The 20551-nt window shown below is 37.3% G+C and overlaps 1 protein-coding gene across 1 annotated transcript in view; it reads right to left on the reverse strand.

The window, feature by feature from the left end:
• The window catches only part of KNTC1 (kinetochore associated 1), a 74987-nt gene that overhangs the window by 41939 nt on the left and 12497 nt on the right, over nucleotides 1-20551 (reverse strand). Inside the window, exons 9-31 of the mRNA XM_043557470.1 lie at nucleotides 20420-20513; nucleotides 19740-19792; nucleotides 19418-19533; nucleotides 19040-19091; nucleotides 17984-18082; nucleotides 16437-16480; nucleotides 16269-16334; nucleotides 16095-16170; nucleotides 12996-13121; nucleotides 12816-12905; nucleotides 12163-12216; nucleotides 11527-11588; nucleotides 8351-8462; nucleotides 7407-7550; nucleotides 7164-7220; nucleotides 6970-7071; nucleotides 5089-5208; nucleotides 4850-4993; nucleotides 4239-4337; nucleotides 3021-3124; nucleotides 2769-2868; nucleotides 2093-2227; nucleotides 1183-1302 (exon numbers count right to left, since the gene is read on the reverse strand). Of these exons, the coding sequence (XP_043413405.1) occupies nucleotides 1183-1302; nucleotides 2093-2227; nucleotides 2769-2868; nucleotides 3021-3124; nucleotides 4239-4337; nucleotides 4850-4993; nucleotides 5089-5208; nucleotides 6970-7071; nucleotides 7164-7220; nucleotides 7407-7550; nucleotides 8351-8462; nucleotides 11527-11588; nucleotides 12163-12216; nucleotides 12816-12905; nucleotides 12996-13121; nucleotides 16095-16170; nucleotides 16269-16334; nucleotides 16437-16480; nucleotides 17984-18082; nucleotides 19040-19091; nucleotides 19418-19533; nucleotides 19740-19792; nucleotides 20420-20513 (2169 nt within the window). The remainder of the gene's footprint in view (nucleotides 1-1182; nucleotides 1303-2092; nucleotides 2228-2768; nucleotides 2869-3020; nucleotides 3125-4238; nucleotides 4338-4849; nucleotides 4994-5088; nucleotides 5209-6969; nucleotides 7072-7163; nucleotides 7221-7406; nucleotides 7551-8350; nucleotides 8463-11526; nucleotides 11589-12162; nucleotides 12217-12815; nucleotides 12906-12995; nucleotides 13122-16094; nucleotides 16171-16268; nucleotides 16335-16436; nucleotides 16481-17983; nucleotides 18083-19039; nucleotides 19092-19417; nucleotides 19534-19739; nucleotides 19793-20419; nucleotides 20514-20551) is intronic.

Raw genomic sequence — 20551 nt, forward strand, 5'->3', positions numbered from 1 at the left:
CTCTCAAGAAAATAAACATTAAAAAAAAAAAAAAGGACTGAAAAAGATGCAAACAAACAAAAAGACAAGAAAAATCAAAGGAGGAAAAGCTTTAATTGAAGACATGATGTATGTGAAATGCTTAGCAAGTGCAAGATCCACAAAAAGTACTCAAGTATTTCCACTCTGGGGCGCAGTCCGAGCTGGTGGGTAAGAACACAGACTTTGGTATCAGATGGTTTGAGGTGAGGTTCTGCCACTCTCTAATAACGCCGGGAAAGTCACTCATCTTAAAATGTTAGTTTCTGAACTTAATCTATAAGGAGCTGACAACAGGACTCATCTCAGAATGTTGTTGTGAAGAGGAAAGTGGACAATTCATTTAACCTATTTAACCTAAGCCCCCAGCATTATAACAGTATAACAAATATTAGATACCAAAATAACCAAACTTATTTCCCTAAAGGTAAAAAATTACTAAAGTGGACTGCTGACACAGGATGGGGGATAAACGGTAAAAAAAACCCTCAACTGTCCTGAAAAAATTAGGTATTTGGTTCCTCATCTCTCTCAAGAAGTGAAGTGGCTCTTTTAAAATTGTTCCTAAATTCAACATTCTAAGATTATTGAGATTTACATGGGTTCTGTGGCTGACATTATTTGATAGTCATGACTACGTCCTATACAACACAAAATACTTTATATTGCATGGCTTTATGGAAAACCCTTTGTGTACAACAACTAGTTCAATTAATCCTGGTTTGTAGATCCTTGATTATTCAGTGTGGGCTCAAGCCACTGCTCCGAGGCAGCCATATGTGGTTCTTTTCTATGTAGTGAATTTACACAGGGATTTTTACATTAGAACATTGTAGCAATGAGAAGAGCAGATATTCATATTTTGCTTATCCATCTTTTCTATCCTGTTGATTAATATCCATAAATATTGGATTTATCTATATTTTATTTAGTGAAAATCTCACCTCTTTAACCTTTATTTATTTTTGGGACAGAGAGAGACAGAGCATGAACGGGGGAGGGGCAGAGAGAGAGGGAGACACAGAATCGGAAACAGGCTCCAGGCTCTGAGCCATCAGCCCAGAGCCCGACGCGGGGCTCGAACTCCCGGACCGCGAGATCGTGACCTGGCTGAAGTCGGACGCTTAACCGACTGCGCCACCCAGGCGCCCCCGAAAATCTCACCTCTTTAGAATCATCCGGTTCTTCTTGTAATGCCAGTCGTGCCCATATGATTACCCGTTCTGCAGTTTTCTCTGCTTGAGCAGGAGGCAAAGACCTCAACAGAAGCACACAGTCTTCACCCTTTAACAGTGTTTGAAAGGAAGAAAAGTGTAAAGGACAGTTTGGAAAGTTTGGACTTACCTCTTCCTTTTCTACTTAAAGGTGAAACAACGTCATTTACAAAAATAGAATATAGTCTGATGTTTTAAAAAATTTGCTAATTCTGGTTTTGACAACAGCAAACAAAAAGATAAAATTAAAATACAAACCTTTGTATGTTGTGACTCTTAAGTATGCTCATGGTTATCGAATTATATAAAAATAAAGACACTTAGAATACAAAAAAAAAAAAAAAAAAAGAACATCCTACTCTGGAATCAAAGGGTCCTACAGCATATATAAAACATGAGTCTATGTTTCATAACAACCAAATAGTATGAAAGCCCAAGAGCCAGTCACTAAATACTTTTTAAAGAACCTACAGTTAAAGGGGCGCCTGGGTGGCGCAGTCGGTTAAGCGTCCGACTTCAGCCAGGTCACGATCTCGCGGTCCGTGAGTTCGAGCCCCGCGTCAGGCTGATGGCTCAGAGCCTGGAGCCTGTTTCTGATTCTGTGTATCCCTCTCTCTCTGCCCCTCCCCCGTTCATGCTCTGTCTCTCTCTGTCCCAAAAATAAAAATAAAAAACGTTGGAAAAAAAAAAAAAAAAAAAAGAACCTACAGTTATGAAAAATGCGGCCAATCTAACATCCAGTATTTTCATCTTGGTGTAACTTTCTTTTGTGCTAATCTAGTCAGATAATTTGATTGATATGAGCTTTTACAGATTTAGTTGACAAAGAAATCTAAGAAAGGATAATATAAAACTCATACCTGTTCTCTATCCATCAGGTCAATAATCTTTAGACTATAAATTTCATCATCAGGTAACATATATGCTTGGGCCACCTTCAAAGCATCTTCTAAAGAAGATGGAACATCTTGTTTGAGAATATATCTGACCACCCTCTGAAACAGACAATATATAATATATACTTTCTTCATCATGAAATCTCAGAGAACCCAGAAATCCTTTGTTCGTAAGGGCAAAGTACTCATCAAATTAAAATCAAGCAGCAAAAAACAAAGCTGTGTGAAAAATTAAAACATGATTTATATTCTGAATTTTATGACAGTCCTGTCTACCTTCTTCCCCATCGCCCAGCTTTATTGGGGTATATGTGACAAATAAACGTTGCGTATACTTCAGGTGTACAACTTGATGATCTGATACACTCCTTTTGAAAAGGTCTTCTTTTATTTTTTTAAGTAATTTCTACACATAACATGAGGTTCAAACTTACAACCCTTAGGTCAAGAGTCGCATGCTCCACTGACTGAGCCAGCCAGATACCCCTGAAGATCCTACTCACATTCTGTCTAACAAAAGGAAAGTAGTGAGGAACCTAGCCCTATGAGCTATTAAGAATATAAAGTCCTCGTTACATTTTCCAAGTTGCTTTCAACATGGAACAGAGGAGTTAAAAGACTCTTCAACTATTGTACTTACCATGATTTCCTTGTTTAAGAGATTCACCTCCCTTATTCCATAACCTCGTAAAAGTTTTTTCATCTCCATTAGTTTATAACTTTCCTGCAATAACTTGACCCTAAAAGGAAATTGTTGATATTAACATGGATTGTATTTTTTTAATTAATAATAAGGGACACAGTAAAGGAAAGAAAATCATAAATAGATGTCAAGTGAAAACATGAGGTTTATCCAACACCAAAACAACTATTTGGGAGACTGTCATCTTACTTGGGATGGTCCATCTCTAAATGCTGTCTCACCAGCTGCTCCACAGCCACGCTCCAGGGAACCACCGCAGCGTACATGATCTTAAGCACAGCATCAAATATGAGCTACAAAGATACACACACACCAATCATGAAGAGGCCTCAGATTTATGTCTCATGCAAATTAATGACACTGTCTAATCTACAGTAGATGTCTTATATCCACTGTGCGGTACTCTGAGAATATGCCCTCTGATTGCAAAAATACATATTTCTTTCAGTTTTCACACATAAAGTACAATTTTATTATTTAGAAAAACTCAGAAAAATATTTTCTCTGCTGAAAGTTAAATCATATACCTCTATTCCTACAGACTCTAGTCTCTGTTTAAAAATATTTTTCAGGATTTTATTCATATTTTTATGATGGTGTCCAGTAACAGTGAGAAGTCAAAATAAAAAATGTTTCAAAAAAAAAAATGTTTCCATGTTTGTATTATCATAGAAAAGCCTAGAAATATATGCATCCCATCATCCACGATAGTTCTTCTAAGAACGGGATGAGAAAGTTTTTACTTTTTATAATTAAAGAAAATGGAATTTTGGGGTTTTTTTTCTTTTTTTTAAATTCTTTTTCCAAACCTCACAAATTCTCCTTAGCAAATATTGTGTTGCAGGGCACCTGGGTGGCTCAGTTGGTTAAGCGTCCAACTTCGGCTCAGGTCATGATCTCATGGTTTGTGAGTTTGAGCCCTGCATTGGGCTCTATGCTGGCAGCTCAGAGCCTGGAACCTGCTTCGGATTCTGTGTCTTCCTCTCTCTGCCCCTCCCCCACTCATGCTCTGTCTTTGTCTCTCAAAAATAAATACACATTAAAGAAAAAAATTTTTTATTTTTATTTATTTATTTATTTTTAAATTTTTTTTTTTTAACGTTGATTTATTTTTGAGACAAGAGAGAGACAGGGCATGAACGGGGGAGGGTCAGGGAGAGGGAGACACAGAATCTGAAACAGGCTCCAGGCTCTGAGCTGTCAGCACAGAGCCCAACGCGGGGCTCGAACTCACGGACCGCGAGATCACGACCTGAGCCAAAGTTGGCCGCTTAACCGACTGAGACACCCAGGCGCCCTGAAAAAAATTTTTTAAACAAATATGTGTTGCTTTTGTGATTAGAGTAAAAGTTTTAAGACAAGATGCAACGCTCAAAAGGAAAATCTGCACGGTCACGACATACTTACATCTGTGTCAGATAAACATCCTATTACTGCCATGGCTTTTGCTTCCCATGCAGTTTCAAAGAGTGAGGTGGACTTTGAGCTACATCTCTTCAATAAATCCTAAAAGGGGATAAACATATATATTTTTTTATTTAAAACTCTCACATACACAAAAAGTAAAACACAGATAAATAGCTTTTATGGACATGAAAAAAAAAACAAAAACAAAAACAAAAACTACTTAGCCATGAATGTTAAACAATACTCGAGAAAGACAAAATTGCCAAAGCCTTGGCCTTTAGTTTTATATGGTACAGAAAACTTAAGAAGGAAACATTCTTGAAGAATTTACAAATAAGATTATTGCAGCTTATTAATGTGTGAAAATAATTGCTAACATTTGTTGAGCTTATGCTCCTATTATTTCACAATAACAATTTGGAAGAATAATTAATTATCCCATTTGCCCAAGGTTACCATCAATCAGTGGCAGTTATCCCACATAACCTTGCCAATACAACATGCTGCATAAATCCTAATGGTAAAGTATGACATTTCTTAAAGGTTAAATGTTTAATATAATGACACATTGCACAGAGGCAAGGAAAAAAGACTAGATCTAAAGAAGTTACCTCTATGTAGAGCAGGAGAAGTTCCTCCTCTTGCAAGCCATGTTCCCTCATGTAAACTCTTATAAACTTCTCTAAGATGGAAGGAATCAGCTCTGGGGCTAACACTTTATCAAACATCCGGAACACAATGGTGGTTGCATTCTCCTGGATGCCAAAAGAAAGATGGTATAGATGCAAGCTCTAGCCATAGTGGCTGTGATTAAAAACTAATAATACTTCTGATAAGTCTAGACTTTTACCTTCTCAAAATCAGAGAGGGCCAGTTTGCAGTTGTATTTCCTATGCAATGTGATCAACTCCTGCAAGTTATTTACCAAAGTCCTTAACTGACATACTTCCTCTGTGTTTTGATAATCCTTCTAAAACAGAAGTGTGAGAAGGAAATATACAAAAAGTCAGAATTATTTCAGATAAGGAGTGCCTGGGTACCTCAGTCGGTTAAGTGTCTGACTCTTGGTTTTGGCTCAGGTCATAATCTTATGGCTTCGTGGTTTGAGCCCCACACTGGGCTCTGCACTGGCCATGTGGAGCCTGCTTGGGATTCTCTCTCCCTCTCTCTCTCTCTCTCTCTCTGCCCCTCCCCACTTGTGGTGTCTCTGTCTCTCTCAAAATAAATAAATAAACTTAAAAAAAAAAGAATTATTTCATATAAAATAAGAATTGGCCATGATTATGGTCTTAAGAGGAAATCTGCACCTAATACCTTTAAATTTTGTAGAATTTTAACTCATACACTAGTACAAATTGACAGATCAGAATCCAACAGAAATCTAAAAGCAATTTTCCCTCTCAAAAAAATACACAGAAAAACTTCAATGTTAGTGTAATTTTTTAAAATGTTTTATTTTTATTTTAAGATTTTAGTTTTTAAGCAATCTCTACACTCAACATGGGGTTGAACCTACAACCCAGAGATCAAGAGCACACGCTCCACCGACTGAGCCACCCCTGAATGTTAGTGTTATATTTTTATACTTAAGTATAAAAACATCATTTAGATGGCCCTCAATATCCCCTCTATACAGATCAAGATCAGATATAAAATTGTAACATTTCCTAAACTTATATACAAGAACACAATTTTCACTATTGATAAAAGACAACAGAGAAAAGACAAAAGTAGTATAAGCAAGAGAAAAATCTCTTCTACGGAAAAATCTGTTATAATGATCAATATACATCATATATTAAATGTACATATATCAATATACTTGAAATGCATAGAAAAAATTCCCACTTAATTTTTAACAGTATATAATCAGTAAGTACAATTACTGGCAAGAATCTGCTGTGTCAGAAAGGAGGAAGTTCAGTATGTATTTTGATAAATTTAGAAATTTAAGGAATCAATGCAATTTCATAATGCATATTATGACCTTATATAAAGTCATACCTTCTGGTACTTAAGTCCTTAATACTTCCAAGTTGAAATTGTAAGGGGATGTCTCACATATTAGTTTATAAATGAATTTATGGTACCCCAACAAACTTATGAATGCTTTCTAGTTTTTAGAAACTTAAGGGGAAAAAGAAATTAAAAATTCAGAAGCCAAATTATTCAGTTCATGAACCTCAAATTAACATCAAACATAACATCAGCATTTCTGAGCTTAGTTCCCTTTCTAGCACTGCTATTTTTTTCAGTCAAAAAAGACCCAGAATTTTTTTCAGTTTCATCTTTAAAAAAATTCACTGGTACTTAAGCCATAATGGCTATTAGAAATCTAAGAAATGCAATCCGAACAGGGAGTGGTTTGTTGGTTTAAGTAAGTCTTTGAAAACTAATCCTAATGCATTAATAAATTTCATTCTTTTAAAGGACTATGAAATGCTGCCAATGCAGAAAATCCCAATTATACTACTTAGGAGTATGTTTATCTACTCTTTCCCATTTGGTTTGATCAACAGAGAAAAACAGAGCATTAAAATAGGCTGAAGCTGTGACAGGAGAATCAGAAAGAAAAAAAAGAAAAATTTTCTTTTTTTATTTTAAAACTACATGAAAGAAAAACTCATAAACAGAAAATTTAAGAAATGGATGTATTTCTAAGTACACGTAGACAAACTCTTTAATATAAATTGAGTGCTTTACTACTAAAAATTCATTATCCAGATCATACCAAGGAAATCCATTGCCAACAGGACACCAACACCAACTCATTTGGTTTTTCTGCTGTAAAAAAGACTTCTGCCAGTTGAAGTCCATTTTCTGGCCAGTTTGCCTGTGAAGAGTAACAGAAGCCATGCAACGTGATGTTGTAAGCCACTGGGAGTGTTTGAAATGTCTGTTCAGTGTAAATTATACTGGTATTACCTTATCAGTTAATTCAAGGTTTCTGGCTGCTTGTTCCAACCATTTTGCCAGAATTTTCTGAAACAGACACATTACTTAAAAATAAAATACTCGGCAGACAATCACTGGAATAATTTAAAACCCCCCTTGGTAATCTTTCAACAGAGACAGTAAAGAACTAACTGGTGTTAGTGTAATTTACTATGACATAAGGCAAAGACTGGACTTGGACGATCCAGAATGGAAATACTAAAGGTAACTCACCTGCCCTTCAGGTACAGCCCTTCTCACAAATGGGATCACATCATTTTTAAGCCATGGACAAAGCTTTTGCAAAGAGACTGGTGTAGAAATTGAGTTGAGCAAGTTCTCAAGCATTTTCACATCAAATCTGTTTTCAAAGTTTGCCTAAATTATACAGGGTGAGAAATTAAGACCTCTCAGACAGATTTAAAGTGACAGCCTCCCAAAATGGAAAAGACTTGTTATGAAATAATGTACTGACTTAATTATAAGCACTAAGGGTGATTTGCTCTATACCAGTGAGTCACCGGCAGCCACAAACTCCACGAGCTTTCATGGCAACAAGTACCAACTAACAAATTAAGTGGAGAGAAACTGGCAGGGAAAGGAAAATTTAGCAGCAGGTCAAAGTGCAAATCCTAACAAGCAACGTGTCCATTATTGACGTCACACCAAGATACCACTTTTGGCACCTAAGTATATCTGTCAACATTGAAGGGATTCAGAGCAGCAGTATTAATGGGCAATCCTTTCCCACAATCTGAGCTGCAACAGGAACACCCTCTCCACCAACACTACTTAAGAAAGCCCATCAATAAATCATGTAATAAAACGTTACCTTTTTTTTTTTTAAAGATCTTGTTAAGTAACCTCTATACTCAACATGGGGCTCGAACTCACAAACCCAAGGATCAAGAGTCACATGCTCTACCCACACAGCCAGCCAGATGCCCCAAAATGTTGCCTTTTGAACTAAGTTTAGGAGTTAATTAGATTTGAATGATGAGATAAAATATGTTTCTAAGGTATCTTTACCTCTAATTTAATATCATCAGGATACTTTCATCAAACATTCCATTACCCACTCACACCTGTGACCCTTCTCATCCATGTGAAGACAACGGATTCAATCACCTCTCCCAGGAGCCATAAAGCCACTAAGGACAAAACGCAAAACATATTACCCGATGTCGAAGCCAAAGGTACTGTGCACAAACAAGGTTTCCTTCTCTTAGCTGTAAAAAGATATCCTTAAGGTCATCTTCATTATTCAGAAATTCAATCCAAGAACTACCACTGCAAAGTCAGAGAGGAAAAAAATTAGTGGTTTAAAAAAAAAAATTAAAGTTATATATTGCAAGGAGAAACCATTAGACATTTTAGTTTTTTCCTCAAAGTTAAAAAAAGTTCCAAAGATTATACAGTGAAAAGCATGTTTTCTTCTTATCTCAGACCTGTAGAGCTCCTGTTATCTTCTCCAAAAGCCATATGTCTTCTTCTAGGTCCTTCCTGAGATAATCACTACATAACAAGCAATTATTTTAAGTATTAAAAAAAATTTTTTTTAATGTTTATTTGTTTTTGAGAGAGAAGGACGGAGAGTGAGCAGGGGAGGGGCAGAGAGAGAGGGAAACACAGAATCCTAAGTAGGCTCCAGGCTCCAAGCTGTCAGCACAGAGCCCGATGCAGGGCTCTAATCTACAAGCCATGAGATCATGACCTGAGCCAAAGTTGAATGGTTAACCGACTGAGCCACCCAGGTGCCCCATTTTACATTTTAAAATAAATCAGAATTTTCTATATATTATCTGTTCTTTGAAAAATTCATTTTACATTAAGTTGGTGCTTATACCAAATTAGCACACATAAATGTTATTCTTTTTAAGGACTATGTATTATTCCATGACATGGATTTACTATTCTTTATTTAACTAGTCCCCCATAGTTGAACATTTAGGTTATTTCTAGTCTTTGGCTATAACCAGTAATGTATGACCAACTCAGTCCTGATTAAAGCTCAGAAATGGGTGCCTGGGTGGCTCAGTTGGTTGAGTATCTGACTCTTGATTTTGGTTCAGGTCATGATTTCACGGTTCATGAGTTCAAGCCCCACATCAGGCTCTGTGCTGACAACATGGAGCCTGCTTGGGATTCTGGGTCTCCCTCTGTCTCTGCCCCTCCCTGTTCATGTGCATTCTATCTCTCAAAAGGCTCAGAAATAGATGATGAATGTTTCCTTAAAATTCTTTTTTTTTTTTTTTAACGTTTATTTATTTTTGAGACAGAGAGAGACAGAGCATGAACGGGGAGGGTCAGAGAGAGAGGGAGACACAGAATCCGTAATAGGCTCCAGGCTCTGAGCCATCAGCACAGAGCATGACGCGGGGTTTGAACACACGAACCGCGAGCTCATGACCTGAGCCAAAGTCGGACGCTTAACCGACTGAGCCACCCATGCGCCCCTCCTTAAAATTCTTAAAATGATAAAAAGAGAAACACACTAAAAGCCTTTATCATGCTTAATTGTAAAGCAAAATAAGGATTCCCATAAATGCCAGTTACAAGAGAAGGATACCTATTACCACTATATTTAATACTGCTCTATATGCACTGATGAGATTAGGTAAAGAGAAAAAGTGAGGCAAAATTATCATTATTTGAATATATAATTATATACTTGGAAAAAATTAGATCAACTGAAACATTATGAATAATAAAGGAATTTGATAAAGTATCTGGTTAAAAAGCAATTTTAAAAATCAACAGCTTTTCATGTCTTTCAAAAATATGATGAAACATCCCATTTATAACAGTAGAAAACAATTTAAAATAAAATTAACAAAAAGTGTATAAAATCTGTACGAAAGCAACTGAATAGATACTGCTGTGGACATAAAAAAAGAACAGAATGAGTAGGAAGACACATACTGTCCTTAAATAGGAAGATTCAATACTGTAAAGATGCTAGTTCTCCCCAAATTGATCTTAGATTCAGCACATTCCCAATAAAAGATAAAAATAAATAAAAACTTAAAATCCCAATAAAAATAAGATTTCTTTTTTTTTTTAAATTTTTTTTTTTTCAACATTTATTTATTTTTGGGACAGAGAGAGACAGAGCATGAACGGGGGAGGGGCAGAGAGAGAGGGAGACACAGAATCAGAAACAGGCTCCAGGCTCCGAGCCATCAGCCCAGAGCCCGATGCGGGGCTCGAACTCACGGACCGCGAGATCGTGACCTGCCTGAAGTCGGACGCTTAACCGACTGCGCCACGCAGGCGCCCCAAAAATAAGATTTCTTTAAACTGGGTAAGCTGATTCTCATTCCAAACATCATACAGAAAAACAAACATGAGAAAATGCCCCCCCTCCAAATTCTGAAAAGGAAAGTACAGTAGGGTTAGTCTACCAGATAATAGGACATTCTAAAGTTACATTAATCAAGACTATTTCATACTGGTGAATAAAGAATATAAAATCAACCAAATACAAAGTCCAGAGACAGACAAATACATGCCAGATTGTTAGCATAACATTGCAATTAGCAGGGAAAGGTAGATTGACTAGCCATAAGGAAAACAATAAAACTTCTTTGTTGTTGTCTTACCTTTTTTTAAAAATTTTTTAAAGTTTATTTATTTTAAGAGAGAGCTCAAGCTTGAGCTGGGGAGGGTTGAGAGAGGGGGAGAGAAAGAATCCCAAGCAGGCTCTGCATTGTTAGAAGGGAGCCCAATGCAGGGCTTGAACTCACGAACTGTGAGATCATGACCTGAGCCGAAACTGAGTTACATTTAACCAACTGAGCCACCCAGGCGCCCCGTAACTTGTTTTATCTTTAAGGTACACCTCATACATGTAAATAATGCTACTCTTGGTGTACGTGTTAGTATATCTAACAGAATCAATTGCCAGAAGTGAAATTGCTAGGGCAAAGGTATATGCATTTAAATTTGCCTTCCAAATTTTAAAAAAATTTTTAACGTTTATTCATTTTTGAGAGACAGAGTGCAAGTAGGGGTGGGGCAGAGAGAGAGGGAGGCACAGAATCCGAAGCAGGCTCCAGGCTCTGAGCTGTCAGCACAGAGCCCAACGCAGGGCTTGAACTCATGAACTGTGAGATTATGACCTGAGCCGAAGTCAGATACGTAGCCAACTGAGCCACCCAGGTGCCCCACCTTTCAAATTTATCAGTTTTCCAAAGATGGTGCAGAAGAGTATCTAAAACTCATCAGGAAAATAGTATTTTCCATCACTCAATTCCCAGAAACACATTCAGTCAAAGCAATACTGTATCTTTTACGACACTCTAAACTAAAACCTAATTCATAATCTAAAAATGAAAAATGAGGAATTTTTCACCTGAATTTTTCTGGTCCAAATGCTCCATAAAAAGTAGTCAATTTTGCATGAGCCCTTAGTACCTAAACAGAAATAATCTGATAATCTGAAAGTTGCAAGCAATAACAATTAAAAACACCAAAAATTAGGCATTCTGTTTCAGAAGTCTTACACACATGCCCATTTCATCCCATATTGTTGGTCAATTCCCATAAATAGGACTGCATTTATGTAACACAAAACAAAAACAATGTGGACTAATGGAAACACTTCCAATCACATTAAATGCAATAAAACTGCAAAAGAGAAGGCACTTGCACACTGACTATAGGTGCCCTTCAAAATTAATTAGTTTTCCCAGTGGTTTATAAATGCCTTATGGTAAAATCCAGCTGGATTATACTTTTTTACTCTGATAATCACCATCACAGTTTACATTTATTTGTGTGCTTAACAGGTGCCAGGCACTACACAAAATGATTTATATAAATTAATTCATCTGATTCCAAAGTAACCCTATAAGTACTATTATTCCCATTTTTCAGTAAGAAAACAAGAGTTAAAATAACACTCTTGAAAAAATATAGGTCTATCTTGAACTGAAAAACATATTGTAAAGGTACATATTTGCCCTCAAATTAAGTCCAATGTAATTACCTCTTTTAAGCCATCAGAATAGACAGGAACAGTTTTATCTTCTTTTTTCAAAAGCTAAGATGAACAATAAGAAACACAGTTAGAGTATCTGCTATATTAGTTTTTTCATGAAAGATGGATTTTCTGTGAAAGGAAACAAATTATCAAATTGCACTGAACTCTGAGATGAACCGTGAACAATAAAGAAATGACATACTTTAAAAAATAATGCATTTTATGAAAACAACTCATAACATTTTGCCCATGTGTTACACCTTAATTTTAAGGAATAAAACTAGCAATGGTGATCAAAGTTCAGAGGGGAAGCTACAGCATAAAAATGCACTTTAAAAACAGGTCTATGATGGGGCGCCTGGGTAGCTCAGTTGGTTGAGTGTCTGACTTCGACTCAGGTCATGATCTCAAGGTCTGTGAGTTCGAGCCCCACATCGGGCTCTGTGCTGACAACATGGAGCCTCCTTGGGATTCTGTGTGTCTCTCTCTCTCTGCCCCCGCTCAGGCTCTCTCTCTCAAAAACAAATAAACATTAAATAAACAAAAAAAAAAAAAAAAAAAAAAAAAACAGGTCTATGATAGAGACACAATTCTTTTTTTTTGAGACGGTTTATCTTGCACGAGACAAACTATCAGGTACAAATGTTATAAAAACTTACCCTTGTTTTTGCATAATTTAGCATTTCCTGGGTGGTTTCATAGGTTATCCACTGAGCCTCCAAGCAGTAATTCACCACAAATTCATCGTCCTGGTTCAGAAATACCAGACATAATGAGGCAACCAAATGTTATTCAATCCATCAACCCGAATACTCTCATACATGACAGGGAAAACACACCTGGATTTTATGTAGATTTTCCTTAGCTTCATCTACGAGTTTTTGCCATTTAGTCTGCTCGCTGGTGTCCGCCGAACTCAAGGCTAGTCTCTCTAATATATCATTGGATTTCACCTTGTAAACAAGCTGTAATTTAGAAATGCTACATTAAGCAACTTGAAGCAAAATAATGCCTGTGGATGACTTTCTAGACTGCAGGCAATAGACTGTTATTGAAAAGGGTTAAGTCTCATTTGGCCCAGGAGTAAACAGTAAAGAAGCTAACACTTAGATGACCAAAAGGTAATCCAGATTACTAAGAGTTATGGAGACCACAGAGTCCTTAACTAAGGGTACTAGTAGCCTTATGTGAATTATCTCATTTAATTCTCATAAAAACCTGAGCAACCATTTATACCTCACCCTAACTCTATAGGGTGAATATTAATATTCCCATTATACAGTCAAGAAAACTGACACTCCAGGAAGGGTAAGGAATGCACCTGAAGTTACGCAGTTCCAAAGGGATGGAGCTGGTTTTTAAAAGAGGACGATACAGGGGCGTCTGGGTGGCTCAGTCGGTTGAGCAACTGACTCTAGATTTCCATTCAAGTCATGATCCCAGGGCTGTGGGATCAAGCCCTGAGTATCAGCCTCTGCACTGAGCATGGAGCCTGCCTGGGATTCTCTCTCCCTCTATCCCTCTCCTCTCTCTCTCCCAAAAAAACAAAACAAAACAAAAAAACCCAAAAAAACAAGAAAAACTAGAAGATGTCTGTTGGATATGTTGATTAGGTAGGTCATTGACATGTCTTGAAAAGTCTCGGGGAGTAATGTAGGAAAAACCTGATTGTAGTAAAGACTTAATATTTCCTAAGAGGGTGGAGGGCGCCCCTCTGTTTTAAAAATGTAACATTTTAAAGCATGCAAAACGATTTTGTGAGTTGTTTAGAAAGTTATATGACCAAAGAGATAGAGAAATTAATGGAGTATTAAGCACCAAAATCAGAATAATGGATACTTCTGGTTGGGGTAAGGAGAATGATGTATTTGGGAAGAAAAGAAAGGGGTCTTAAGCTATATTGGTAATATCTTTTTTTTTTTTTTTAAGTAGGGTGATGAGTATGTGAGTGTTATATTACCTTTTTGAACATCTGAAAATTTTACAATAACTATTTTTTAAAAAAGCGAATGGGGGTGCCTGGCTGGCTCAGTCAGTAGAGCCTGTGACTCAGTCTTGGGGTCGTGAGTTCGAGACCCACATTGGACACAGAGATTACTTTAAAAATAACAAAAAAATCTGGGGCATCTGGGTGGCTCAGTCAGTTGAGTGTCCAACTTCAGTTCAGGTCATGATCTCGCGGTTCACGAGTTCGAGCCACGCATCGGGCTCTGTGCTGACAGCTCACAGCCTGGAGCCTTCTTCAGATTCTGTGTCTCCCTCTCTCTCTGTCCCACCCCTGCTCATATTCTGCCTCTTTCTCTCTCTCAAAAATAAATAAAACATTAAAAAAATAAATAAAAATAACAGTAAAATTAAAAAGTGAACAGAATAAAAAATCAGTGAAGGTTTTTCAGGGAGTGGAGAAACAGAAGTAGAGAAACTATGCTTTATTATCATTTTTAGCTTTCGGAATTAGAGAATCAAAGTTGGTATTTGGTTTATAAAAAAGGAACCTGAAGTTTTGGGTATTTCTAACTCATGCTATTTCTAGCTGCTAAAGAACCTTTGACAAACTTAGAAAACTAGACATGCAACATAATTGTGTGGTCATCTTTTATTTTTATATTTACTTATTATTTTTTGAGAGAGAGAGTGCAAGCAGGGGAGAGGAGTAGAGGGAGAAAGACAGAGACAGAGAGAGAAAGAGAGAATTGTAAGCATGGAGCCCAACACAGGTTTGATCCCACGACCCTAAGATCATGACCTGACCTGAAATCAAGAGTCAGTAGTAGTTCAACAACCTGAGCCGAAGTTGGACACTTAATCGACTGAACCACCCAGGAGCCCGCCCCTTAATACTTGAACTTATCTGCAGTATTTGAAACTGTTGATCACTTTGCACTAGACTCTAAAGTTTCTCTTTCCTTGACTTCTATCTATAATCATACATTCTTGTGGTTTTCCTCCTTTATTTCTTCCCAAATATGTATACAGCCCTTCTTCCTCAACTTCCCACATGCTGGTACCCCTGGATCTCATCCTGACATGAGATCTCTCTACCCTACACATTCTTCCCAAGTGGTCTGAGGCATCCCCTGTTGTTACCTACCTCTAAATTCAGCTAAGATCACTCCACAACCTCCTACCAGAAAGGCTCGTTTCCAGTTTTTACAAAGCAGATCCTTCATCTTTTACCACTACCTGCTCTTCCACACATATTTCTCATTTTAGGGAGTGCTGTCCCCATCCCACAAGTATGCTGAGCCAGAGTCCCACCAGTCCAATCCCTACATCTGTCCCTCCCTATGTTTGATCACTAGTCCCACTGATTCCACCTTCCCTGTACCTCTCATGTCAGACCTCCCTCTTGTACATCTCCACCTCACTGCACTAGTTCGGTCTCCCACAGAAAGCTGTTCAGTCTCCCAACTGGTCTTCACACCCCTAGTCTGCCCCTTTCCAAACAATTCTCCAGCTTTACAAAGTGACAATCTAATCAGGACACTTGTATTAGCTCCCTATCACCTGCGGAACACAACCTAAATCCTCTGCAACACACACAAGGCTCCCCATGCTCTGATCACCTAGTTCTCCATTATCAGTTCCTTTTACTGCATGGTGCGTATAACCTACATTCTACTCTTACCTAATTACTGGGAGTTCCTGGAAGCCCTGTACGCCTCCCTCACTTTACTTATGCTGTCCTTACACCTAGAATTCCCTACCTTCCCCTGGACTATCAGGAACATCGTCAAGATCTGACATAAAATGATCTCTGTGAAGTCTTTCTGCCCCAGTATATTTCCATCTCTCCTTTGAATTCCTAGTCTACTTCGGTCATATCTTAATCATAGGACTGATCATACTAAATTGCAATTACGCCTTACATGTCTGTCTCCCCAGTCTCTACTACATGAAGAAATGCTTGTTTGATGAACAAATGAATTCATGATTACCTCAACATCTAGTCCAAACTGAATAGCAAAGCTCTCGGCTTCAGCAAATCTGTGTTTGTGAAGTAACCGACTCAATCTGATGAAGTGAAAAACAAATTTCAGTGAAATCTTTATTAATCAGGGAATTTAAGGTTATCATTAAGGGGTAAGGCTTAAAAGAATATGAGAAGTTACCTGTTTTCTGGTAAAGCTTCTGTAAGACACCTGAGTACTACAACAGAGACTGAATCTTCAGATAGTCTGAAAAAAGTTTTCAGGGTGAATGAATTAATAGTATTAATAAGTAAATTGCAACTTAGCTGCTATTTAACGACTTATTTAATAAAACAAAATATGACCTACTTTGAATCATTTTTGCAAATTCCTTCCAAAAGGTATATGGTATCCTACAACAATAAAAAAAAAAAGTTTAAAACTGAAACATAGAAATAATTCATTTTAGGGGCACCTGGGTGGCTCAGTCAGTTAAGCGTCTGACTCTTGGTATCAGCTCAGGTTATGATCTCAGGGTTTCATGGGTTCAGGCCCCACAGGGGGCTCTGTGATGACAGCGCAGGTCCTAATTGGGATTCTCTCTCTCTCTCTCTCTCTCTCTCTCTCTCTCTCCCCCTCTCTCCCACTCACGCTGTCCCTGTATCTCTCTAAATAAATAAACTTTGAAAAAAAATTTTTAAAAATAATTCATTTGGTTACTAAGGTAACAACTGGTTTAGGTGAGAATTATTCATCAATGGATTCTAAACTCACTGTGAAAAACTGTTGGGAAAAAAGGATATTCCATAGTTTCAAAAAAATACCAGAGAATTTACTTAGCAATTACAAAGGAGATAAAGCACCTCTACAGTGGAGAAATCTGGCACAACTGCCTTAACCAAGTAATCACATTTATCATCATCAGTAATAGGACAAATGGACATAAGCCCCTTAACATGACACAGCTGAATACAGTATAACCTATGTGGTATCCTTGTCAAGAAAGCTCAGCATGTGTCTAATTATGATGCAATAACCAGACAAATCCAAATAGAGGGACACTGTACAACACAACAGGCTAGGATTTGGAAATGTCAATGTCTTGAAAAAAAAGACTAAGGAACTATTGCACATTATAGTAGACCATGTGACCATGACAACAAAATTCCATATAAGATGCTTGATTAGATCCTGGATTAAGGAAAAAACAAAAATAAAACAAAACAAAAAAACAGCTTTAAAGTAATAGGCACAATTGGTAAAATTTGGATCTGGATGGTGTATTTCGGAACAGTATTGTATTAATGTTAAATTTAATACCGGTATTATAGAAAAATGCCCTTATTCTCAGGAGAGACCTGCTGACGCATTTAGGGGTAACAGGCCATGATGTCTGCAAGTAAATTCCAAATAGTTTGGAAAAATATAGTGTGTCTGTGTGTGTGCATATGTGTGCATCTGTGTGTGGACACGAAACAAATGTAGTAAAATGTTTTTTGAAAGATTAAAATTAAAAGATAAATCAGTAAAAGCAATGACCCTCCGCCCAAATTGCTTATCATTCATATTTCCTGTGGAGACACAAGAAAACTGAATAAGCAGATGGTTCAGGTTTCATTTGATTAATATGCTTTTCTTTTTCTTACATGAAGACTTGGTTTGGGCAAGTATATTTGAGAACCTCTGGTAACAACAAATATAGTTATAAACCTGAGCTCTATTCAGGTATTACACCAGTTCCACTCATGCTTAGTTTGTTTTAAGTTTTTATTTATTTAAGTATCTCTACACCCAGTGTGGAACTCAAACTTACGACCCGAAGATCAAGGGTCGAATGCTCTTCTCAGTCAGCCAGGCACCCCTTAGCTTATTTTTAATTTTTTTTATTATAAAGTACAAAATACACATCAACTTACTGTGCTAATTCCTGACTGGACCAGATATGAAACGCTAGATACTTCCAAAGAATACAGTATTTCCATCATAGGTAATGAATAAACCACGAGATTTTTCATCTAAGAAAAAGAGAAGAGCAATTAATTTAGTAGCTCATATAAACCTACAAGGATAAGATAGCACTTTATATCAAGTGGCTAGATTAAAACACTTAGTACAAAACTAAATGCAAAAACAATTTTATAATGAAGACCACTGCTGTATTATTTAAATGTTACATATAAAATTATGCTCTATTCCACCTTTCAAATCTGTTGAATAAAAAACTGTACATCTGGTGTTCATTCTACAATTTGTATTTAGGATGCATGTAATTCCTCAGTACCAGAACTGTATGAGTCCCTCTAATGAACATTTTCTTGTGGATATATATTTTTAAAGTTTATTTATTTTTGAGGAAGAGTGAGCAGGGGAGTGGGAGAGAGAGGGAGAGAGAGAATCCCAAGCAGGCTCCACACCATCAGTGCAGAGCCCAACATGGGGCTCAAACTCACGAACTGTGAGATGATGCCCTGAGCCGAAATCAAGAGTTGGACACTTAACTGACTGAGCCACCAAAGCATCCCCTTGTAGATATTTTTAATCCTGCAATGCTCCATTTAAAATAGGGAGCTGAGGGGTGCCCGGATGGCTCAGTCAGTTCAGCATCCAACTTCGGCTCAGGTCATGATCTCAGGGTTCCTGAGTTCGAGCCCCGTGTTGGGCTTTGTGCTCATGCTCAGAGCCTAGAGCCTGGAGCCTGGAGCCTGGAGCCTGCTTCGGATTCTGTGTGTCTCTCTCTGTTCCTCCCCTGCTCACACTGTCTCTCTCTCTCTCTCTCTCTCAAAAATAAATAAAGATTAAAAAATATTTTTTTTACTGGGGATCTGAGACATATCCATTTTTTTATGAGGAAAAAAGAACTCTGCAGGATTATTTCTGATTTGTCAAGTGGGCACTACTTAACTACTTTCATATTAGTTAATGCTATTTCTAACACATAATATGGACAAATGTGAAATAAAATCTTCCAATACCTTATCAGCAGTAATTGTCAGAGCTACTAATTTGAGATTTGTAATCCCTTGCCTAAGAGAGAAAAGAAGGTTTAAGTGAATAAAATAAGCTTTGCCAATCGCTACATAGAAGCTAAGTCAAAGGGGTATTCTTAAAGGTTAAAATTGATTGCCACAAAGACACTGAACCTGGTTTCTTCACATTTATAGCCCAGATTAACACTCTTTCTAACACAACCACTTGGAGGTTTGAACTACCTATTTGTTCTCAATGAATGTGGCCAGCAATGGAATGATCCTTACCCTGTCAGTCTGTCCAGAGTTAGTTAGAATGTAATACATAATCAACAATCAAGAAGCCTGATTCTAAAAGGAAACACTACTAGCGTCATAATGTACCACGTGACTGATGAAGGAGACTCTGCTTCTGTGGTAAGAAGAAACTCTTCAATGTGAAGAGAGGGCCAGTTCCATATGGGAGTCAGAGTGTAAATATCCCACAAGCTCAGCACATTCTGCAAAAGGAGACATTTCACGGATACATCTTCTTAATGATATTTCAGGATCTTACATTGTAGGATCTTTTTGATTTATGTACTGAAATAAAGCATAGCACACCAGATAGTAATCCACCCCACTTAAAGTCCTCATCTTTGTTAAGTATGACAAATATCACATAATACCAAGTGAAAACATTGAAGGAGAAATATCAGAAACATACATCAGTATCAAGAACAAAAAGTAGATTGTCTATCAACTGGAACTTCTTTGCACCTACAAAAGAGAAAGCAAGGTGTGTAAGAACTACATTTCTGTATTACAGATAGCCACATTTAAATAATAAACTATCATGTTTATGGAAAGGCAGACCTACTACAACTAAAGTTTGCATTCTCACATTCGCCTCTTTATATATATATATATATATATATATATATATATATACATACATATATGTCTACATGTATACGTATATATATTTTAACTTTATTTTGAGAGAGATGGAACTAGCATGAGTGGGGGAGGGGCAGAGAAAGAGGGAGAGTAAGAATCCCAAGCAGGCTCTGGGCTTCCAGCCCAGAACCTGACGCCAGGCTTGAAGTCATGAAACCACGGGATCGTGACCTGAGCTGAAACCAGGAGTGAGATGCTTAACTGACTGAGCCACCCAGGTGCTCCTGCCTCTATGTATTTTTAGATGACCACTAAAATGTAAAATCTCCTAAAATGAAGAGTAAAAACTACAACATGTCAAGCATACATGGACAATTATCTAACTAACCTGGCATGATTCAAAGAGCAGTAAGGTAAAATGGCCTGTTTGCCAGACTCAGGATGATACTGACCTGAAAATTAAAACTTGCTAGTGTTGACCCCAGTAGTTTCATGAACTTATTTTACCTTTAATAATCTCTGCATCAAGAACATTCTTAACTGTCATTCCTTTCTTGGAAGAGTCTGGTTCCCATTTTGAGAATGCACAATTACCAGTTCCCTACAGAGGTAAAATAGCACATCAATTGCAAATTTTGT

This window comes from Prionailurus bengalensis, chromosome D3 (assembly GCF_016509475.1).
Source record: "Prionailurus bengalensis isolate Pbe53 chromosome D3, Fcat_Pben_1.1_paternal_pri, whole genome shotgun sequence".
In the NCBI taxonomy this organism is placed as follows: domain Eukaryota; kingdom Metazoa; phylum Chordata; class Mammalia; order Carnivora; family Felidae; genus Prionailurus; species Prionailurus bengalensis.